The 23361-nt window shown below is 47.7% G+C and overlaps 2 protein-coding genes and 1 pseudogene across 2 annotated transcripts in view; 1 reads left to right on the top strand and 2 right to left on the bottom strand.

The window, feature by feature from the left end:
- DHX38 (DEAH-box helicase 38) overlaps positions 1-10717 on the top strand; it is an 18042-nt gene extending 7325 nt beyond the window's left edge. Inside the window, 16 exon segments of the mRNA XM_015587781.2 lie at positions 1489-1626; positions 1996-2182; positions 2329-2514; positions 2871-3011; positions 3351-3461; positions 3552-3668; positions 3856-3963; positions 4371-4483; positions 5250-5458; positions 5570-5724; positions 6177-6332; positions 6429-6563; positions 6759-6884; positions 7362-7457; positions 8845-8966; positions 10258-10717. Coding sequence (XP_015443267.1) covers positions 1489-1626; positions 1996-2182; positions 2329-2514; positions 2871-3011; positions 3351-3461; positions 3552-3668; positions 3856-3963; positions 4371-4483; positions 5250-5458; positions 5570-5724; positions 6177-6332; positions 6429-6563; positions 6759-6884; positions 7362-7457; positions 8845-8966; positions 10258-10342 — 2185 coding nt within the window. The 3' untranslated portion in view covers positions 10343-10717.
- On the bottom strand, positions 1130-1248 carry LOC112478188 (annotated as a pseudogene).
- A 718-nt stretch (positions 10718-11435) lies between the features above and the next one.
- The window catches only part of PMFBP1 (polyamine modulated factor 1 binding protein 1), a 40179-nt gene continuing 28253 nt past the window's right edge, over positions 11436-23361 (bottom strand). The window contains exons 12-21 of the mRNA XM_006909874.1: positions 22717-22884; positions 22305-22442; positions 19239-19403; positions 18611-18778; positions 18145-18312; positions 17243-17346; positions 16655-16729; positions 14936-15174; positions 11578-11586; positions 11436-11458 (exon numbers count right to left, since the gene is read on the bottom strand). Of these exons, the coding sequence (XP_006909936.1) occupies positions 11436-11458; positions 11578-11586; positions 14936-15174; positions 16655-16729; positions 17243-17346; positions 18145-18312; positions 18611-18778; positions 19239-19403; positions 22305-22442; positions 22717-22884 (1257 nt within the window). The remainder of the gene's footprint in view (positions 11459-11577; positions 11587-14935; positions 15175-16654; positions 16730-17242; positions 17347-18144; positions 18313-18610; positions 18779-19238; positions 19404-22304; positions 22443-22716; positions 22885-23361) is intronic.

The raw sequence follows: 23361 nt of genomic DNA, 5'->3' as shown, positions 1-23361 counted from the left end.
ACCATTGCTACTACTGTAGGAGCTTCCTCTGTGTCAGGTAGCATTAAATGCCTCACAGATAACTCGATCACTGACTTTTCGCCACAGTCCCATGGGATAGGTGCTGTTATTCCCATTTTGTGTGAGGATAATGAGGCCCAGGGAGGTTGAGTAACTTGCGTGAGGTCACCCAGCTAGTAAATGGTACAGCGAGGATCAGGCCCGGACAGTCTAGCATCGGAGCCTACCCTTAGCCATTCTGCTGAAGTGCGTTTCAGGTATTCATTGTGGAAAGATGGCCTTTGTCCCCTTAGATTTCAGTTCAACATAAGCAAGAACTATTTTTAACAGACGTTTGAAAGTAGAATGGGTTGTCTCATCAGGTGGTGACTTCCCTGTTCATATGTAAACTGACATGAGTAACCGCTTACTGGGATTCCCACACTGGATAGATGGCTGGACTCAAGTGTCCCTTGTGAATCTCATTCTTTGAACACCCTGAAGTTCTGTTGAACTGTCGTCTGAGTTAATACTTCTCTGTGCCCCTGTGAGAAGTGTCTCAAATGAGAAGTTGGTACTATTGATCAGTCCTTGTTAGTCTTTAGTTAACGTAATCCCGTAGCTGTTAATTGTTAGCTGACTGAGAGTGACCGGGAAATTAGAAATAGGAAGCTTGACAGGGTGGGGTAGGTCTGACGGGATCAGGTGGGAGGAAGTGGCTGGAAGACTGTGTGGACTGATGTAGCACTGGCCTGGTATCTTTTTGTCTTGGAGTCTTGGGAAAACTACATACTGCTTTTGAGTCTTGGGATGTGTACCTGTGACAGATACTTGAGTGCTTTCAGTAGAAATTATAGGTAAGTATTAATTCGGACTGTTCTCACAGCTTGTTGAAAATGAAGCCTTACAGACTGTGCCATCATGTCAAGAGGAGGAAGGAGGTCTGACCTGGCTTGTGACTACAGCCATGACCCCTCCTCTTAGCACTTTAAGAGTTGTGCTGAAAGGGCTCAAGGGTCTTCTGTATAAGATGATGAAATGACTTGGAGATTTCAGCTCCTCTTCCGGCTGAACTCTTTAGGGTAGAGAATTTGCCCCTTTGCTAATCTGTAACTCCTCTGAGCCATAGTTAGCTCTTTTTTTTTTTTAATGCCTATAGCACCTGGTCTTCCTAGGTGGTTTCCCATCCAAGTACTAACCAGGCCTGACCTGGCTTAGCTTCCAAGATCAGACGAGATTGGGCTTGTTTAAGGTGGCATGGCTGTAGACCATATTTAGCTCTTTTTGACAGAAGCGTTTGGTGTGTTATGGGTGATGGATTCTCAGAGAGCAGTTCTGCTCCCTTAGGCTGGAAGAGACGAGAGGCACCTCAGATCATCTGGCTGCTCTAGTGTCTTGAAGTCTTATTGCTTCTTGTTGAAGTGGTTCTCATTTTTGGGTATAGGAAGGATGGTAACCCAGTCAGGAAGGGAAATTGTGCAGGGTGCTTAGGCTGTCGTGTCTTCTCAGGACGGAGCAGAAGTTTGCAGATCACATGAAGAAAAAGAGCGAAGCCAGCAGTGAATTTGCAAAAAAGAAGTCAATCCTGGAGCAGAGGCAGTACCTGCCCATCTTTGCGGTGCAGCAAGAACTACTCACTATTATCAGGTAATTCTGCCCCAGGGCCTGGGAATTCCAGTGTTGAATGGGGCGTTGGGGTGGCCTCTTTGTATTTACTCAGTAGCTCTTTTTCTTTTGGGCATCACATCCAATGCGGAAGGGAAAGAATATATTTTTTCTGACCTGGGTACCCTAGGGCTACTCTGTGGCATGGTTTTGTTGTAGTTCACTTATTTAAACCTCACTGTCAGACATTTCAGGTGGTGTCCCAGTAGCAGACCATTTTCCCAGGGAATCCTCCTCTCTAAGCAGACATACTCCCTGGATAGCCAGACATGGGGATAGGAGGTGGCAGCATCTTCTCGGAGGCGGTTTTCCACTCCAGTTGACTCACCCTTTGCCTTCTCTCCCTTGTAGAGATAACAGCATCGTGATCGTGGTTGGGGAGACGGGCAGTGGTAAGACCACTCAGCTGACCCAGTACTTGCATGAAGATGGTTATACGGACTACGGGATGATTGGGTGCACCCAGCCTCGGCGTGTGGCAGCCATGTCAGTGGCCAAGAGAGTCAGCGAAGAGATGGGGGGAAACCTTGGGGAGGAGGTGAGTGGGCGTGGGGGCTGAGCTGTGTAGTTATCACCTGGTAGCTTCTGTTCATTGGAGGTGATTGGCTAAGGCCTGGACCCAGCACGGGGTGGGCTAGTGGTGAGCTGGTGCTGGAGCTCCTGAGCCATCTCTCTGACCTCTAGGTGGGTTATGCCATCCGCTTCGAAGATTGCACTTCAGAAAACACCTTGATCAAATACATGACTGATGGGATCCTGCTCCGAGAGTCCCTCCGGGAAGCGGACCTGGATCACTACAGTGCCATCATCATGGATGAGGCGCACGAGCGCTCCCTCAACACCGACGTGCTCTTTGGGCTGCTCCGGGAGGTGAGGCCTACGGGGGCCAGGCCCTGTGTCTGTGGGGCTTTGACCAGTGCACTGCCGTAGTGAGTGATCAGGGCACTCTAGGTGACGGGGCCTCAGTCAGGTCAGAGTGTCTGCTGAGGCCTCTGAGTTGCCAGGTTTCCACCTGGTATTGTGGTTTACTCTGTTTTTGCTCAGCTGAGTGACTCATGGTTCTATTGGCTGTGGTTCCATGGGTTCAGTCAGAATTGTTATGCATTTTTGTGCCAGTTCGTCAGCTTTGGCTTCTGTTTCATTCGGGAATAACGTCAATGTGACTGAAGGATGGAAGTCAAGGGTCCCAAAACTACGAGAAGCCTCTGACTGACCTCTTCTCTTAGGTTGTGGCTCGGCGCTCCGACCTAAAGCTCATCGTCACATCAGCCACTATGGATGCAGATAAATTTGCTGCCTTTTTTGGGAATGTTCCTATCTTCCACATCCCTGGTCGCACCTTCCCTGTTGACATCCTCTTCAGCAAGGTACTGAGGCCTCCATTTTTTGAACTGACCCTGAGCTTTGATCAGAAGTCAGTTGGGTTCAGGGGAGGGTGCTGAGTTGGGAAAGGTGTTGTGGTGTCGTGGGGTAGATGGGGCAGCCTGCAGCTCCAGGGCTCTGGGAATATTTTGTTTTATTGTTTCTTTGGAGCGGAAGTGCGAGACCCAGAGAAGGCAGTCGGGCCCCTCTATAAATGCGACGGGCCTGAAAGTCTCCTGGCTTTGGCCCCAGACCAGTGACTGGGCCACTGGCTCCCAGAGGGGTGCCTAGCCTGTATTTCCCTCGACACTTCCCTCTGATGGTGGCCCTGGCTGGTGTTTCAGACCCCACAGGAGGATTACGTGGAGGCCGCAGTGAAGCAGTCCTTGCAGGTGCACCTGTCGGGGGCCCCCGGGGACATTCTCATCTTCATGCCTGGCCAGGAGGACATAGAGGTGCGTGCCTCGGTCATGACCGTGATGAACGGGTGTGTCTTGTGTGTGTGAGAGTGGGGCCCCAGTGTGTCACTGTTACTGTGTCCTCAGGTGACCTCAGACCAGATTGTGGAACATCTGGAAGAACTAGAGAATGCGCCCGCCTTGGCTGTGCTGCCCATCTACTCTCAGCTGCCTTCTGACCTCCAGGCCAAAATCTTCCAGAAGGTACGACAACTAGAACATCTGTCCTGGGTCCCCACCTTTGGGTCTTTCTGGATTCTCCCAAAGGAGGGCAAGAGAGCAGATACTACTTTTCTGGCAGGGGTGGGGAGCGCTTTTTCCCCTGGGGGGGTGGTCCTTGGTACCTGGGGGCCTACAGCCTTCCCTCCCTGCACGTCTTTTCTGGCTGTAGGCTCCAGATGGTGTTCGGAAGTGCATCGTTGCCACCAACATTGCTGAGACATCTCTGACTGTTGACGGCATCATGTTTGTTATCGACTCCGGTTATTGCAAGTTAAAGGTGAGAGAAGACACTGGCCCCAGGGCCCTGGGCGCTCTCCCAAAGCTGACTCGGCTGTGGGAGTGGGAAGCAGGCCCTGGGCCTCGGCCCTCCAACAAGGGATGTGTGTGGGAGTGGTGGTATTTAAGAGGCTAACGTTTATTGAGTGCCGAATTTGCCATGTGCTTGATTTATTTGATCTTTGTGATAACTTGACGAAGTAGAAAATTTAAATAATTCAACAGAGATCACAGCTGGTGTTTATGGGGAAATTTCTTGAGGTTTCTGGCTCCAAAAGGGTGGCTGTCTGTATTGCTAAGATACTTTGCTCTGCAGTGTGTGGCACCTATGGTTCGTCTTTGTCTCAAGGCTGTCTCCCTTTTCCTTTTCTCTCTGTCCTTAATCAGCCCTTTGCTGCCCCCTCCTAGGTCTTCAACCCCAGGATTGGCATGGATGCTCTGCAGATCTACCCCATCAGCCAGGCCAATGCCAACCAGAGGTCGGGGCGAGCCGGCAGGACGGGCCCAGGTCAGTGTTTCAGGTAGGAGCCCTGTGCCAGCCTGCTTTCCGGGGCGGCGCTGGGATTGCTGAGTGTGGGGCCTGGGCTCGGTGGGCGAGATCAGACTGTGATCCAGCAGAGGAATGCTGGCCTTCGAGCTGATCTTCGAGGCCGGGGACTGATAGTGGGCCTGCTACTTGTCGGTCCTCTCAGCATATACTGCTGAGTGGAAGAAGTAGCCCTTCCAGGCAGCTCTGAGCACTGAGTGGCCTCTGCCTTTAGACAGACCTACTGTGAATGTGCTTGCTGTAGAAGACCAGTAATTGTGGTATGTCTTCCCTTAGAGGATGAATCTGAACAAGTTACATCATTGGTTCTTTTTTACTTCTCTAATTCTCTTTTTTTGTTCTGACTTTTAAAAATAATCTATTCACTAAAAAAATTAATAAAATACAGAAAAACTTAAAGTAAAACCCAGCCATATATTCTAGTCCTAAGCTCATTGGTTCCAGAAGTGAAATAATGTTGGAGCCTCTAGCAGAACGGTGAACTGGCAGGACTGAGTTTTGAATAGGTGGAAATTTGTGATTCAAAGAGAAAGGGGGAGGTGGAGAGAGTACATGAGGAACTCCTTTCTACCTGTGATTTTCACCTGTCGTGGCTGGTCTGGGGCGCATGTGCAGCGAGGAGCTGAGGTAGCGTTGCTCTTCCGCCGAAGCGATCCTCACGCAGGCAGCTGGGTGGGTTTGCGAGGCTCAGCTGGGTTGTGTGGTGTTAGGTGCAGCAGGACCTGGTCTTCTCCTGGCAGGCTCTACACCCAGAGCGCCTACAAGAATGAGCTCCTGACCACCACGGTGCCCGAGATCCAGAGGACCAACCTGGCCAATGTGGTGCTGCTGCTCAAGTCCCTGGGGGTGCAGGACCTGCTGCAGTTCCACTTCATGGACCCACCCCCAGAAGACAACATGCTCAACTCCATGTATCAGCTCTGGATCCTCGGGGCCTTGGACAACACAGGTGCTGGGGCCCCAGGAGCCGGGCAGGGTCTCGCGGGCTCTGGCGACCGGGTTCTCTCCCTGTGCACCGCACCATGTGTGGTGAGCATTGGGATGTGCTCCTCTCTCCTAGGCGGACTGACCTCGACTGGGCGGCTGATGGTGGAGTTCCCGCTGGACCCAGCACTGTCCAAGATGCTTATTGTGTCCTGTGACATGGGCTGCAGCTCCGAGATCCTGCTCATTGTCTCCATGCTCTCGGTCCCCGCCATCTTCTACAGGCCCAAGGTGGGGAGATGGTGTCTGGCTCTCCTCTCTTCCCAGAAGCCTTAGGGGGACTCATGGGCTCAAGGAAGGATTACAGAGAGTAGTAATTTCTCTCTGTGTTATTAAAGTGGAATGGAGAGATAGGAATCACAGTTTCCATAGAATGAGTTTGCTGTTTTTTGTTAAGCAGATTAGGGTGTCGGGAGGAAGGATGGACTAGGCTAGATCAGAGCTTTGAGGGAGCATTTCGGAAATTTGCACTTTTTGTCTTCTAGTATGGTGGTTCCTGAATCCTCATGTTTTAGAATAAATATTCTGTTATAAACTACTTTATCTTTCTTATATTGCTAGGGCACTGTATTAATGTGTTTGCAGTTGTGTGTGTTTGGGTGGGTGATAGTATGAGCACTTCCAGACTCTTCTCAGTGGGCCTGGACTCCTCTGTGCTGAGAGGTCCCTTTTTTCCTTCCAAGGGCCGAGAGGAAGAGAGTGATCAAATCCGGGAGAAGTTTGCTGTCCCTGAGAGTGATCATTTGACTTACCTGAATGTTTACCTGCAGTGGAAGAACAATAATTACTCTACCATCTGGTGTAACGATCACTTCATCCATGCCAAGGCCATGCGGAAGGTGGGGGCTGTCGTCCGGATGAGCAAGATGTTGGGATGAGGGGTAGAAGGCAGGCGAAGGAGGGCTCCACCCTTGCTCACCTGTGTCCTGCTCTAGGTCCGGGAGGTGCGGGCTCAGCTCAAGGACATCATGGTGCAGCAGCGGATGAGTCTGGCCTCATGTGGCACCGACTGGGACATCGTCAGAAAGTGTATCTGTGCTGCCTATTTCCATCAGGCAGCCAAGCTCAAGGTAAGCCTGTGGGAGCTGTGGCCCTTTCCTGGCTTGATGTTTCAACAACAGCAAAGTTCCTTCTTTCTCACTATGCAGTTCTGCAGATATGGGCTTCCCTCACAAGCATGTGTCAAGACAGTATGAAGAGACAGGGCAGCTGCCCAAATGGGCAGTGTTTTCCTGATGTGGCCGCCTGTTGTGTCTCTTCCTTAGGGTATTGGCGAGTATGTGAACATCCGGACAGGGATGCCCTGCCACTTGCACCCTACCAGCTCCCTCTTTGGAATGGGCTACACCCCAGACTACATAGTGTATCATGAGTTGGTCATGACCACCAAGGTGAGTCTTCTGAGGCAGCTTGCATGACATAGACCCACCTTCACTGCCTTTTGGGATAAGCTGTGAGCTTGGGAGGCTTGAGACCACATACCTTGCTTTGAGGGGAGTTAAGGATGGCTTTCAGTTGGGTGTTTGGAGAAACGTACACGGAGTTTACCTTTAAAGTATATGGTCTCGGCTGTGCCAGCAGGATTGTTTCTGATTTGCTGCCTGGGAGAAGCAACCTCTTTTGGAGTCATTAGAAGGGTTTTCTGAGAGCCTGGGCCTTTTCTCTTGGATTCTAGGGAATGTTTTCTTAAGGATGGGAGAAGGGATTAAAATTTCAGTGTCCAAGGCTTCTCCCTGCCTTTTTCAGCCTCACGGGGCTGTGGGGTAGGGTCCTTCCCACACAGCTCCTAGTTGTGGAACCACTCTGGAAGGGACAGTGGAAGAATTGGCCCTTCTGTGACTACCTTTTTGTGTCCTTTCTGCTTGCAGGAGTACATGCAGTGTGTGACTGCTGTGGACGGAGAGTGGCTAGCCGAGCTTGGCCCCATGTTCTACAGCGTGAAACAGGCAGGAAAGTCTCGGCAGGTAAAGGTCGTATGCTTCCCATGGGGTTCTCTTTGCTCATGGGATCCATTTGCCCCTCAGCCTGGTTTTGAAGACTGTCATCCTGACCCCTATTTTTCTACTTCTCTGTCAAACATAATGACTGTGATCTAGCCAGGGCTGGTCTGTCTGGTTTCCCTCCATCCACTCCAGTTGCTTGGTCTGCCAAGCCTTTTTTTAAAAAAATATTTTTGAAAAGTCCAAATATTCATAAAAGTTGAAAAAATTATAACAAGTCACCATGAATTCATCATCTAGCCTCCATAATTATAAATATTCTGCTAGTTTCGTTTTCACTTACTTCTATTCCCTCCATATACATCTGTTTTTTTTCCTAGAATATTTTAAAGCATGTCTCAGACGTTACCACCATAAAGACTTGAGTGTGCATCTCTACAAGGACTTACGCCGTTATTACTCAACAGTATTAATCCTTAATGTCATCGAAATCTCCAGTCCTTATTTAGATTTCTTCTTTTATCTCAAAAGATAATTCTTTATAATTGATACGCTTGAATTAGGATCCAAACATTGAAATTTGTTGTTATGTGTATTAAGTCTTTTATTTTAACACAGGCTTTGCCTCACGCTTTTTATGGCAGTGATTAGAGAAACCAGGTCATTTATCTTGTAAACTGTTCCATGTTCTGTATTGGGCAGATTGCTTTCTCAAGCTGTTGTTTAACAAGTACCTCAATCCCCTGTACTTACTGTGAACTAGTAATTCATCTAAAGCCTTGATTAGATTCAGGTGCAGCTGTTTGGGCTCGAGTGCACAAATGCATATGGTGCTGTGAACTTCCTTTCTGATTCTGTCAGGAGCACATAAAATCTTGTGGTCCCATTTCTGATGTTGCCGAATATGCCCAGTGGTTCCCTCCATTATAAAATTCTCTACTTCCTACTCCATCTTCTCACGGTCTTAGTGTCTCGATGGTCACTGTCTAGATCCGTTATTTAGTATTGCAGAATGTTGTGGGACTTTTGCTTCCCCCCACCTCAGCATAGTCCTCACACCAGGCCTCCTCACATCTTATGTCTGAGCTTTCAGTCCAGATGTGATGTCTTTCCTGTTTTCTGTACTTCCTGGCATAGTTGTGAATTTGATAAGAAAATGTTAAGTATTTACTGAAGTGAAGGGAGTGCTGAGGCACGACAGGGTTAGGGCCGAATCCTCCAATGTCTGTCCTAAATCTGTGAGAAAGCAGGCCCTGGCCTTGGTGCTGGGGCAGTGAGCCACATGGCCCTGCCTCTGGGAGCTGGCGTGGTCTACACAGCACCTGGCTTGCAGCGGGGAGGTGGGTGCAGATAAGGCCTTCTCACCTGCTAGTCCCCAGTGGCCTCTAAGACCTGTGTCTCCCTTTTCTAGGAGAACCGCCGACGGGCCAAAGAGGAAGCTTCTGCCATGGAGGAGGAGATGGCACTGGCCGAGGAGCAGCTGCGAGCCCGGCGGCAGGAGCAGGAGAAGCGCAGTCCCCTGGGCAGTGTCAGGTGAGCTTTGGCTTTGGGATTCTGGCTGGGACGGAGCCTGCCCCGCGCAGCTCCAGGGACCAGGCTGATGGACTGAGCAGCCCTGATGCAGCATCATGATTTAAGAGAAGTTGAGTGTGTAGAGGTGAGCTGGTGACAGAAGTTGACGGTAGTCACATGTGGAGATATGGAAGAGTTCTGGATACACTTCAAGGGGTGGTGATCAATCTGTAACTCCTGGTCACTGTTTTTCCTGTTGTATTTGGGGGCTGAGGTGGGCTGGAGTAGCAGGAACGCCTGAGACTTCGCGTTTGATGGTGTCCGGAGTTAGGTCAGCCTTCACAGGTGAAGGGCACAGTCCTCACTTCAGACCAGGTGTAAGTTGGGGGGTACCCAGGGTCACTCCTCACTTCTGACCAACTTGTTACAGATTTAGGGATCCCCACGGCCTCCCTCAGGTTTGATAATTTGGTAGAACAACTCACAGAATTCAGGAAAGTGCTGTACTTCTGATTACAGTTTTATTATAGTGAAAGGATACAAATTGGAACCAGCCAAAGGGAGAGATGCGTAGCATGGTGTCTGGGAGGATCCTGAGTGCAAAGCTTCTGTTGTCCTCAGGGCCACTTCAGCCTCTGGCACACTGATGTGTGACAGTACACACAGTACTGCCAAGAGGGAAGCTGAGGTGAGCTTCAGTGCCCAGAGTTTTACCGGGGGTTTCATATGCAGCATGTAGATTGCATCAGCATCCATGTGTTGACTCAGTCTCCAGCTCCGCTTCCCTCCACAGAGGCCGAGCTCAAAGCACAGCCCTCTAATCACATGGCTTGTTTTTCTGGCCAGGCAGCCCCAAGTCCTGAGTCATCCCTCAAACCCTGCCCCCGTTCATAGACCGCCCCACCCTCCTTCCATGAATCACAGAGACACTCCAATCTCCTAGGAAAGTCCAAGGGTTTAGAGATTACCTCCCAGGAACTGGGGACAAGGGCCAGCCAGGGTCTGTGACAGCTGGGGTGGCAGCCTAGTGAGGTGGATGGAAGGCTACCCCCCCACAGCTCACCTAGGAGATATGAAAGGAGTTGTTAAGTAATCTATCTTACAACATGCCTTAGTGGATATCAGAACTAGGTGATATTTTATTCTGCTCCCAGTCGCAAATGGGGAAGTCAGGGGGAGCGGAAGTGTGCTGGAGGAGAAGAGCCAACACACCAGTTAGGAACAGCAAGGCCCCCGGCTCCCGGTCCTGCAGTGTGTCCTGGCTAGAGTGAGCGCAGTGTGCTTCCTGACCCCCCCCTTTCTGTGTCTCCAGGTCTACAAAGATCTATACTCCAGGTCGGAAAGAGCAAGGGGAGCCCATGACGCCTCGCCGCACACCAGCTCGCTTTGGGCTGTGAGCAGAGGCTCTCCCCGCAGTGGATGGGAGCCAGGGATTGGGTGACTGGAGCACCCCGGGCCTGCTGACAAAAACCCTGTCATCTGTGTGCTCTCGTCTGTGTGCATCGCGGCCCCTGGGGGAAGCTCCTGCTGAGGCCAGGCTCTGCCATGGAGGAAGGAGGAGTTCCTCGCAGGTGCGGGCTGCAGAGCAGCAGAGAAGCTGCGAGAGGTGGCCGGACCCAAATAAACTGTCCCTAGGATGCTTGGTATAGAAATGACTTGACCATGACTATGCTTTTTTAAAATTCTTGTGTAAAGCAGCAGAATAGACCTAGAGGGAATTGTAATTTGGTTATAATTCAAGATTTGGAAATAAATTTATTATTTGTAAAATATTATTGCATTTCTGACTGTTCTTTTTTTCCGGGAAGGGAGGGAAGTGAGCAGCTATGTGCCCTCTGTCATTTCCCAGGGGTGGGTTGGCTGCTCTATTGCTCAGAATGGCAGAGTTTCTATTCTTTGCATGTGTAAGGGCTGTGTATTGATGGAAAATAGTGTAAAATGTTGCTTATTGATTGTCATGTAAAAGATGATCTTACGCTGGAATCACTAGTCTTTTGTTAAGCAACCTCTTAAGTCTGCTGAGGTGACGTTGGGCATTTGGCCCTTTGTGTCACCAGTGGTTCTTATTTTGTGATTCCCTAGGGCTGGGCTTCTGCCAGGTGTGCTGGTTACAAAGTTCTGTGTTGGGGCTGAGCCGCTGACAGGCCCGGGGCGCTGAAGCCCCTGGATAGTGGCACGTGCTCTGTGAGCCCCTTGGCACCTGCTCGCACTGCTGACTTAGTTCCACTCCCTTCCTCACTCTGTTCCTGGGATTTCAATTTCCATCTGTTATAACTCGATGTAAGTTAAAATTTAATTCAATCTTATGGATGAGTTTGGAAGCCAGGCTTTGCCAGCCAGCACCAGCTACACCTCTACTTCCATTCTTTTTACCTCTAACCACCTTTATTGGGCATGCAGGTGGAAACGGACTTTTCACGGCTCTGGAGTGAAGAGAGGGCTTCTGGCTGCTTGCCTGCGAGGGCTTCTGTCTTGGCCCCGGGTTGAAGGCTAGGAGAAGGTGTCTACCTGCTCTGTGGAGAGAAAAAAGCTGGGTTAGTGATCTATTCACAGACTTGGGCTCAGGATGCAACAGAACAGGGAAAAGATTGGTTTTATTACTAACAGGCTGTGAGTTTGGTCACAAACTTACCTTTAGGTCCTTTAGATCAGAAAAATGAGGCCAGAGAGGTTATCAAAACCCTGGATCCAATCCAACCTAGTTTAAAAGCAAGAACACCTGGCAAAGGGTTCTTTGCATACATGGGTGCCACAAGATAGGGGGACTCACCCCCCAGCGACTCTACTTGAATCTGTTTTGTTTTGGGGGCTTCTGTCTAAGAGACTGCACTCGTGTCTCCAATTTTTTTTTTTTTTTTAGTAATTACGGATCCTTTCCATTCAGATCCACCTTAAATTTCCTTCCAGCTTCAATACTCTGATTCTTACTGTCTTTTCCTTAGAAGATAACTGACTCTTTTTCTAGAGATACAAAAAAAAAAAAAACCTTCTGTGACAACAGCCCTGAAATGGATTTCCGAGACTGGCTTTCGGACTTCTTGGTACGAGGGAATATGAGGCCATTGAACTGGATGGAGGTCTTTGCCAGGGTCCCCTGCCTTGTACTCAGTGACACGCATCTATCCTTTAATGCCTAGCCGATAGTAGCAGGGTGCTTTTGACGCATGAGAAATCTCAGCTGTTGAAGGTCTCAGGCTGAGACAGGGGACTCATTCTGGGGACCCCAGAGCTTGCTTGCCAGGCCCAGTCTACCAGAGGCAGCTTCCTCCTCAGCTGGGCTTCGTTGAGGAGGCTCAAAAGGCAAGTGTGTCTGTGACACCCTGGTGGTTCTAGGGAGCACCCTCTTCCCTTTGGCAAGGAAGCAGGCCGAGGGGGAGAAGAATTATACTCTGGGCGGGTAGAAGGTCTATCATACAGGGTTCTACTGGCTCCAGGTATCAGAAGCTGAGTGACGTCCTCCCACTGGGTGGCTGAAGCACTTATTTTTTTATAATCACCTTGGCTAACCCCTAGCTTTGTAATCATTTTTCTTTTTTCCATCATCATCATTATATTATTAATTATTACTTTTAGAGCCGTGTTAGGTGCACAGCAAAATTGAGCAGGAGGCACAGAGATTTCCCAGATGCCCCTGCACATGCATGGCCTCCCCCGTTATCAACATCCCCTGCCAGAGTGGTGTGTTTGTTACCATAGATGAACCCACACATCGTTACCCAACCCTCCCGCCCCGCAAAGGCCATGGTTTACATTAGGAGTCGGTTTTGGTGTTGCACGTCCTATGGGTTTGGGCAAATGTATAATGACATGGGTCCATCGTTACAGTATCATACAGAGACCATTTCTTTTTTAATATCAGCTGTTCAAACTACTTTTTAGGAACTGACTTCTTTGGTTATTTCTTGAAGAATTATAGGGAGGCACCACCCAGCTTCCCTGCCCTTTCTCCTGTCTTTAGAGAAACTGCATTTCTCTTTATCAGGCCTCCTGCTTGAAGGCCAATTGGCTGGGTGACATTGAGGTTTTTCTAGCTCTGCTGTCCCTTTGCTCCCCATAACTTGCTACCTGCTTGGCTCTGGTGTAATCACCCCATAGGAAGTGAAAGACACCTTTGAAAAAATGTACAACATTTAAAGTATCCAGATATTGTCACTTCACTAACATATATGAAAAATTTTTATAAATTACAGAGACAAAATGCCTTCTTAGTAGACTGTGCTGGGGATTTTATTGACACTGAACTTTCGTTTAAATAAATGGGCCACAGGCTAGAACAAGGAAGCTGTTTCATTAGTACCAGACAGATACTTCGGTCTTTGTTTTCTCTAGAAAATATATCTTTATTCTAAACCAAATGGGGGAACACAGTCAAAAGAGCATAAACAGACAACACTCATCACAATAGAAACTACCCGATGTACCCATCACCCCCGCCTCACTCTGCACCTCTGGAATTTGTCCTTCCGGCAGGGGCATCCTATTTCACTACTAGCAGTGACTTTTCTTGGCTTTTGTTTGGTTCGGGAGGGGGAAAGAAGATTTAAGAATCACTACCAACTAGTAGGTTTCTCCACTTTTCCTTTCCCCTATCCAGAAACGCAAGCTCTTTCATTTCTTTTTCTCGCTTTACCTTAGTAGCGATTTCTCTCAATTTCCTACAGACAGACATAGAAATTCTAGACGTGTACACAGTTTAACAAAATCCGACCACAATAAAATAGTTTAGCTGTCCTTGGAGTTTGTTATAATATAATTTTACTTGTATCGAGTTGGCTGGGGAGAAAAATAAAATTGTTAAAAGGAGGAATGGGATGTGGTGGTCGGGGGGGACAGCAGATGGCCCTCTCTCCCTCCCCCATTAGGAAAATGCATCGTTTATTTCTCTTCCTTTCTTTTTGGTCTCAGGATTACTGAGATTACTTTCCTTTTTAAGGTTTTTAGATTTTTTTTTTCTTCTTAAATTCTGGACAGAGATGGAAAGGATAAAAAAAAGAGCTAATTATCTCTTGTTGGTTTAAAACTAATCTGGAAGCTTGCTTTGGGAATTATACCTTCCTATAATTGTGAAAGAGACCTACGTCAGTTAGAATCCAGAGAAAACGGGGGTGAACACCTTGCTGGGGGCTTGAGGGGACAGAGAGGTCTGCAGGATGCTGAGAGCTCACTGAGACTTCTGTGCTCATGTCTTTATTTTAGGGTATGGGCCTGGAGATGGTAGTATGGTTTCAAAGCTCACTCCATTGCAGGAAGTGGACAAAACTCGATAAAAAGTTAGCATTTTGCAAAATAGGCTGAGACCTTGATATGTTCCCATAACAGCTGATCCAGTTCAAGAAAGAGGGATGGGACCTCACGGTCCTCTGAAAAACATGTGTATTTGGAAATGATGCTTGGGGCAAGGTGTTGATTCTAGCAATATCAGGCACCTGAGGGAACAGGTAGGCAATGGCAGTCTGGATCTGAGGGAACAGGTAGGCAATGGCAGTCTGGATCTGAGGAGAAATTAATGAGGTGATTCCTCAAGGACTGGCTTTGTGGCCCGGCAGCTGTGCTGCAGTGTGACTTCTTCCCTCTGGGGCAACATGGAGTCTACAGGAGGCAGAAAAGATGGCTGTGGACCCAGGCTGTGCGGGCGTCAGGGGCACTCTTATGGGGTTTCCAGAACACATTACAGAAGGAAGTTGCCTGTTCTACCTATTCCCCTGTCATCCCACAATTTCTGAGAGGGACTGGTTAGGCTCGGGGACAGGCCTGAGACATGAGACACTCCAGCATCAGCACAGATTCTTAGATCAGAACAACAAGCCTTGTCTACAGACAAGGAAACAGTTCTCGCCGGTCCAGAGCACTTAAGCAAAAGAGCTTTTCCCTGTTTGAACTCTTAATCCAGCGACCTCTTGAAAAATAATATCGGGCTGTTATTTTTTTCGACCCATGGGACTAAGAAAGACAACAACATAGGAAGTAGCAAAAGACAAATGGTGCAATACCTGAGCAGTGGGGCATCCCAACGAACTTGGTGATGTCCGCTCTTTGGTTTATGTCCTGGGTCATGCTCCTCCAGCCCAAGGTGCCACACAATTTCCCCCTTGGTGTGGGCTCTGTTTTGCTTGAGATCAGGGCTTTGGTGCATAACTTTGGGTGCCCGGCTTTCAGCCTCTTCTCCTCTATCTCGGTCTTCAGCTTCTTGTTTTCCTGCTGCAGATGGACCATTACATTGTGGAGGTGGCTGGGGGAGAAGAGGGAAGGACAGGTGGGTGTTTGGTTTGCTTCTGTTCCTGGGTTCCCACCGGAAAGGACAGATCAAGGCACCACGGGAAGGAGGGCCGTGGACGTTCGGTTCCTCCCAGAGCTTGCTCTCACACATGTTCTGTGGAAATGGAGGCCTATGTGTGTCCCCTGGAAGAAACCCAGGCCTGGGGTTGGGGGGCACCCAGAACCAGTACCCCTGACCACTGGGTCATATCAGCTCTGGCCCTGTTTTCTTATCTGTTAGATGGAGCAATCGAGTCTGATCTGTCATATAAAGATCCAGTTTGACAAATGATAGAAGTTTGATTGCAAGGGCCAGCGGCTGTCACAAATGACTCTGATCACATGTCCCCGATTTCTCATGGCTGCGCCTTGGAAACACTCTCACCCGGTTCTGACGCCGAAGCCTAAGTCCTTTCTCATCCCTTTGCTGAAAGGTTGGGGGAACTGGGATCCCGGCTCTGTTGAGGGCTTGGCCTAGTAATTTACCCCCATTTCACAGACGAGGAAATGGTGGCTGTGATGTAGGTGTGGGCAAAGGAAACTTAGCATTATCTCCTGTGGCTCAGTCGATGGCAGCTATTCATACTAAGGGCCGTATTTCCACCTAACTAATGTTGAGGGCAGCGATGACAGCGGGCTCTGGGGCTTCTTGGGCTGGAATTCTGGCTCTGCCGCTTACGGGCTGTGAGACCGCAGGCAAATTATTTAGCCTCTGAGTCTCTCTTTCCTTCTCCATAAATGGGGATTAAAACTGTACCCAACTCGTAAGGTCTTATGAAGGTTAAATAAGTTAATACCTGTAAAGCACTTAGAACAGTGCCTCTCATGGGTACATAATAAATATTAGTGGAGCTATTATTATTCAAAGATGGTTTTCCTTTGAATAGTCTCAAGCCCACTCAAGAATGAGTTCTTTGTGAAACAGGAACTTGCCACAATATAAGAAAAAGCCTGATGTTCTCTGTTATCCTCAGAGTCTAACAATTTTTCTTTTAAACCCTTTCAGAAAATGTTTTTGTCTTAGTGAAAAATTTCGTGGTTTTTTTTTCTCTAAAAGATATCCAATAAAGAATCCATCCTCAACTTCTTCTCTGGGCATGTACTTAGCTCTTTTACTCTGTATAAACCTGGCTGGAGTTGAAGACACCCCTTCCCTTGTAGCCCTTCACGTCACTGCCACATGCCATGTGCCATTGGGCATACAGGTGGGGCCCTTGCCATGCCCTCAACTCCTCGGCTCTCTGCCATTTTCTCTGGTCTACTCCTGTCAGCATCCCCAATGCCTTCGACATCCCACAGGTCACACAGATGCAGATAGGACTTGGGGTCTTTCAAAAGTCCAGGTCTTTCCTGGGGTCTCACCTACATCAGTGGTGATGAAGCCAGCCCTGTCCCCTGGCTAATCCTTCTACTTAAGGCCCAAGCAGCAGCCTGGGTGCTGTGGGGTGACTTACTCTTTTTCACCTGTCAGCTTGGCGATATATTTGACCTGTTCACGGAGCTTGTTTCCTAGTTTCTCATTGGCAATCCTGTAATAAAATCCACAAGAGAAAAGAGTTTGCAGACTCCTGTGAGCAAGACTAAGCTGGCTGAATGAGACATCGAGTGTTCTCTGCAAGGCTTCTGCTGGGCACCAGACCTCTGCTCATCCCCTAGTCCCCAGAACTGGAAACTTTGTGGCACCTGACAATTAAGAGGATGCTCCATAATCAATTCCTGTGCAAAATCACTGTGATCCCAGGTGAATTCAAGGTGTCTAGGCACTGAAGCTGGACCCCAGGTCGAGAAGAGGAAATTGGACCCTCAGTGAAGCATCTATCGTGGAGCTGTTACCATCCTAAGACAGCAGGGCCTTGTGAACCTGCCTGAAGAGTGACCTTTCCATCTATCCGCAACCCTTGGGTGTGTGCTGAGACAGGATCAGCTTCCCAGGAGGGCAGTGTGTGCGTGTGTGCATATGACACTGCTCTTTGGCACACGTGTGGGTCTCCAGTTCAGCCCAGGCCTTGGGACCCTGCCTTCGATTTTAGTTCCTTACTTACTTCTGCTCTTTTGCCCATTGCTCAATGTTGGTCATAATCTGATCACTCTCTCGGTGCAGCCTACAGGTGTCTTTGGGCACTGACCGCTGGGGCAGGCAGCAAGGCTTTGGTGCAAGGAAAAAACAAGATAGTAAGAGGTGGGAGCATAGACCCATCACCTACCTATTCCCAAAGCAGCCTCCTTCTCTCTTCCTGGGAGAAGAAACACTGACTCTGCGGTCCAACCCCGAGGCCAGAGTTGGAATTGCCACAGCAAGATGCCACCTCCAGCAGTGCAGGTTGCACCCACACGGAGGTGACACCCCTGAGCAGGCACCATTTATAGTAGAGACAAAGTAGATTTGTACACTTAAATTGATGATTTTCAGGCCAAAGGCATTAAAGTGGCTTGTTCTAAATAAGCAACATGTTAAGCTAATTTTTTAACAGATGGAAGAAAAAAAATATCTTGAGGAAAGGATGCCTTCTTTTCTCATTGGAGAAAAGGCCCTGGGGCCACCCCAAGATATCCTGTGGCTCCCTGGGAGCTGGCATGGGGCATGCTCAGAGGTCTCTTAGCCGACTCTGCAGTGGGCAAAGTGAAAGTGTCAGGATGAGCTCTAGAGGGGGACTGTCCGGGGTCAGGGGTGGCTGATGTACTTGACAGGGAGACGTCACTCTCTCTCCTCTGCAATGGGGCCTTGTTCTGCTTGATATCTCTATCAACAAAGCCACAGGAAGATGGTTAGGTTGAGACCGACGCTGTGGGCCTAGAGCACCCAGACCTTGCTTTGTAGTGAATAGAGTGGGTGTCCTTTCCTTGCTCCCAGGCACCTCCACTGACGCCTGTCTGGCATCCAGGGGGTTGTACGATGGGCTAGGAGGGGCTGGGAGGAAATGACCAGAAACAGAGGAGCACCTACCTCCTTCTCATCGGCAAGAAGGTTCTCTTTCAGGGCGTTCATTTCCTCCTGGAACGCCCTGAGCTGCTCCTCTTTTGCGGCCAGCATCTTGAGGTCACTCTGGTGCTGCTTCTGCCACTGCAGCACTTGGTTGCTCATTTCCTCCAGCTTTTGGTCGAAGGCGTGTACCTGCTCCGAAGCACAAAGTGAGGAGGAGACCCCAGCTTGCTGTCCTGACCCCAAAGGACCCATGGCAAGGCCACAGGGCCCTTTCTTGGCTTTGGGACACTCGATAGGGGGTATGTTATTTCCAGCGACCAGCAGAGGGCAACCCTGTTCTGATCGTTGCCACCTCAGCCTGAAGCTTAGAGGGCCAAGCAAAAAGAGGGAACCCATTAGCTAAAGGGTGCTAAATTGTTCTGGGTGTATGAGGTGACCTTGGAGATCCTGAACTGGAAGGCAGCTTGAGCCCCAGGCTGCTCCTCACCTCTAGCTCACTCTGCTGGTGGAAACCCTGGAGTTTTTTTAATTCCATGTTGAGCTTTTTCATCCTCTCCTCATAAGCCATGATTTCATCTTCCAGATGAACTTTCCTATCTTGGGCCTGTGTCAAGCTTCGGTGCAGGCTCTTGGTCTCTGAGGTCGCGTGATTGAGCTTCCGGTAAAGACAAGGGGATGAGAGTGGCTGTCAGAGCCCTTTGGCCCTCTCTGCTGAGCCCCACATGGAGAAGGGTTCCAGTCCCTCCCTGTCCTCTGCCCAGGGTGGCGCAGACAGCCTGTCACCTTCCTAGTCTCCCAAAGAGGGGTGGGAAATGATGGTCTGGTCTTCTGCATCCTGACATTCCCTCCCGTCTCCTTTCTTTCCAGTCCTATGACTTGATCAGCCAGACATGATCAGCACAAGGATGGGGCATGAATTTTCCTGCTCATCCAGGTTTGGGGAAAATCTTGCCCCAGATCACTCACAGGCAGAAAGACCCGTTAGATTTGGCCTCCATCTTGGCCTCCCTCCTCCTCATGGATGGCCTTGGTGACAGCCAGCAGTGCAGGAAATTGACTCCTATTCCTCTCATGCTGCTAGGACATTTCTTTGCCCCAAAACAGCCCTGGCCCACCTTCTCGAGGGCTTGAGTCAGGTCGTCTTGACAGGCGGCTGACTTCCGGGCTAATTCCTCATAGGCTTCTTTACTGACCATGGTCTGGAGACACTGCTTCTCTTTCTGCACAGCCTTGTCTAGCTGGGCCTGCAGATTTCCTAAAGCCTCCTTCTGTTGGGCTGTCTTTAGGGAAGAGGAATATCACTGTCAAGGTTCACAGCTATAGAGTCATTCTCTGTGTCCACAGGAAATGGACAATCACTGGGCTCTATTCTCTTTGCACTAACCTATAGAGCAGTATGTGATAATGCCCCATCTTCACCTCATTGTTGCAAAAGGAAGAGCTGCCTTTCCAGCCTCTTCTGCACCCCTCTCCCCACTGTTTCCCTTTGAGTTAGCATGTCCCCCAAATACAAGGAGGCCTGGAGGTACTGGGCCGTGATGTGTCAAGTACATGAAAAGTCCCTTTCACAGACTGCAGTCTTTGATAAAGATCTGGAATCCAATTCTAGGATGGGAGATATGATAAAGCCTTTCAATTGTGTGCATTATGACTCACTTTGTTCCTGACAGAATTCACCAGCCTTGATGCACCAATGAAAGCAGGGCTGTGTGTGCTTTCTTCATTGCTGTATCCTATCACCTGTAGCTCAGTGCATGGCACATAATAGGTGCTCAATAAATACTAAGTGATTTTTTATTTTTTTTAGACTGAATGAAATACCGCATTGGGCAATATTGGGAATGAGAGGTGCACCGAATACATAGTTCTGGCAAAAGTGTGTTTAAAAACTGAAGTCTGTGTCTTAAACTTAGTAATGAGGATTCATGATAGCTCAGAGGAATTGCAATCTGGACTTAGAAGACGTGTTGAGATCCCGGTTCTGTCATTTACTGAATTTCTCTAAGTCTCAGTTTCCTCTTCTGCAAATTGGGATACTTTCAACTGTTTCGCAGAATTTTTGTGACGATCAAATGAGATTATGTATGTAAAAAGGGCTTTGTAAGGTACAAATCACTTTGTAGCTGTGAGTTATAATCATGAATATACTAAGTAATTAGCCATCTTATTATATAGTTTAAGATAGGACAGATATCTACTTCTAGGTCTGGAAGAAGGAAGAAGACCTTAGAAATTCTTATGCCTAATTTCTGTTTTTTGGTATTCTAGAACACCTGCATTCTCCATGTGGCCATACACACATAAATACTCTTTTGGGCTTTCTTCAGTAACTGCTCAGTGCTTGAAGTTTATTTTTCTAAATGGAATTTTGTATATCTTTGACCCTAGGAATTAGTGAGATGTGAAGTGTTAGACTATTTCTGACCCTATATTTACATGCCCAGGGGCTAAACCTAATCCTAAAGATAGAATAATTTGATCTTCTGGAAATAAAAGTGCATTGTTTCTGGAGACTTCTGAAAAATACTGAGTCAACGGGGTCTGCTCAGTAAAACAGGGGAGTCACTGGAGAAACTACGATTCACCCAAGGGAGCCCTTGACAACTGGTGGCCGAATCAAGAAATGTCACCAAAGAGGTGAGATATTAAAACTAAGAGTAGTGAAAAAAATCACAGGGATGCTAGAAGCTAAAATGGAAGCTATAATTTAAATTTATCTAACATGAACGGTTTAGCTTAGAGAAAGATATTTAAAAAAATCATACAGACATATGTAAATTATAGAATCAAGGCATTTGAATAAAAGTTTTCATAAAGATCTACTCTCTCTTTGCCAAAGGCATTAGGTCTAGATGGTTTTATAGGTGAGTTTCGCTAAGTAATCTTTGATTCCCCACTTTCGCTCACATTCATTCCATCAGTTAGTCTGGTCAGTTATACTGCCAAAACACATCCTGAATTCGATAACGTCTATCTTCACTGATACCACTTGAACTTGGATAGTAATAGCCTCCTGTCTTCCTCACTTCTACACCTACCCCCCCTCAATTTATTCCCACACATTAATCAGAGTTATATTTTAAAAACTTAAATCAGATCAAATTACCTTCCCTGCTCCTTTGAGGAAATTTCATCAATGTCTATCAATTGCTTTTAGAATAAAACCCAGAATTTCTTATAACAAGCCAATATATCATCCTATACCAACATCCTTCTTGATTACTACACTCCAGTCATACTTGCCTTATTTCACTTCTTAGAACATTCTAAGTATGGTATTAAAAGAGCAATACATGCTACACAGTCAGGACTTAAACTAGGAATGCAAAGGTGGGCTGACATTAGAATCAATTAATTAATTCTATTCACCACATTACAGGGAACATCAGTGAAACAGATAGATTCCATTAACGTTAAAAGCAAGAAAATGATGCTACTGTTGAACACCATACTGTAGGTATTGTCCAAAGCAACAGGCAAGAAAAATGAAATAAGAATATATATATTACAAAGGGTACAGCCCTCTTTGCTGAGAACCTGCTCCTCTCTTGGAGTGAACTCTATCTTTTATCTTTTTATCTCCCAAATTCCACAGGGCTGTAGCCTTCTTTAATGTGGCCCATCTCTTTTTAAAATATACTTTTAATAAATCTTTTTGGGCGTAAAGCAGATGGAAGGCACGTAAAGGACTTAAGTAGACAGTCAATAAATGGTGGCCGAACCTAAGCACAGTGCCTCCTATGTGTTAGATGCCATTTACTCCTGTCATTTTTATCTGTGTAATAAAAAATAACCATCTCCCCCTACACCCCCTTTCTGTGCTTTGGTATTATTTTTGGAAATGTTCTCTAGCAAACTGCCCCAAACAATGGGTTCAATCAACTCTGGTCTCAAATGCAACATTGGAGGACTTGGTGTCAAAGCCCAGATAGTTTGAGAGCGCCACCAGATTTTTAAAAAATAAGACCTTCTACATGTGGAAGAAACAGTCCTCTAGCTGAGCAACTGGGCACTGGAAGAGTACTCACTACACTTCAAGGGAAGCGAGGCTTCAGGTACCACAGGACACCCACGGCCTAGCGGTTACTTGCATTTCTGTGGTGGAGCAGAGCTAGGTGCTGACTTCAGGTCAAGGAACCCGGTTCCAGTTTCTCGCCTCTTCGGGGTTTCTGTCTACTCACCTCATTACTCAGCTCTTGGATGACTTTCTGGGAGGCGCTCTGTTGGCTGAGATAGGAATCCAGTTGTGTAGAACATTGCTTAAACTGTGCTTTGAGAGTCTCATTTTCCTCCTCCAAATTTCGAAAAGCCTCTTTTGTCTGCTCCACAATTAAAGAAAAAAACAAAAAACCCAGAAAAGAGTTATCCACAGACTCTGATAGAAGTCCACTCCTCCTTCCCTCACGCATAGCTCCATCATGAACCTTGCGGCGCCTCAGACCTTCTCTCTCCTCCCCGCTTGCCTTTCTCACCTTCTCTCCCTCTTCTCCAGAGGTCTCAGTGCCCACAGCTTCTGCATCCCGCCAGGCCTGGCTGGGCTCATGTCTGGCCCTGTGTTCACGACCCTGACTCTTCCCAGATTCCCCTTCTCACCATCTTTTCTTTCTTTCTTTCTTCCTGTCGGAATGACTCAATCTCTTGCTCCAGCAACTTCTCCTGTTCTTTGCTCTTTTTCAGCTGCTCCCGTTTTTCTTCCAGTAACCTTGAGACCTCCTTTAACTCCTCTTCTAGAGAGGTTTTGGTGGAGGCTTGTTCCCTGAGCTGAGAAAATGAAGGCTGGGCTGAAAGACAATCCCAAACTGTATTTTTTTTTTTTTTTTGGAAAAACAAACAAATTCAGATAACTGTACACAGAGAATGGCTAAAATAAATATGAGAACGACTCCTTGGTTATTTAGCATGTATGATAAAAAAAATTCCCTCTGATTTCGGCAATATTTTTACTTTGTTCAATTAGATTTACCAACTTATTTTATTTGTAGATCTCATGCCTATAGTATCAACCTTCTCTTCCACGTAAAACAGCTTTGCATAAAGTTTAAAAAATCTTAGAAAAGCACAAAAAAAATAAATCAAAGACTTTAAATTAATGGGCAAGGATAGCTTTTGAATCCCAGAAAAACAGCATTGTCTTTTGACTATTTTTAAGCTTAGCCCTTGAAAATGCTTACTATTGGTCGTGGCAATGTTATATGGGACAAGGATTTGGAGGTCTGGTGTTTTTATACAATGCTATTC

The sequence above is a fragment of the Pteropus alecto genome, unplaced genomic scaffold (assembly GCF_000325575.1).
Source record: "Pteropus alecto unplaced genomic scaffold, ASM32557v1 scaffold42, whole genome shotgun sequence".
Lineage (NCBI taxonomy): Eukaryota > Metazoa > Chordata > Mammalia > Chiroptera > Pteropodidae > Pteropus > Pteropus alecto.
The sequence above is the reverse complement of the archived record's forward strand: the minus strand, read 5'-3'. Positions and strand labels throughout refer to the sequence as shown.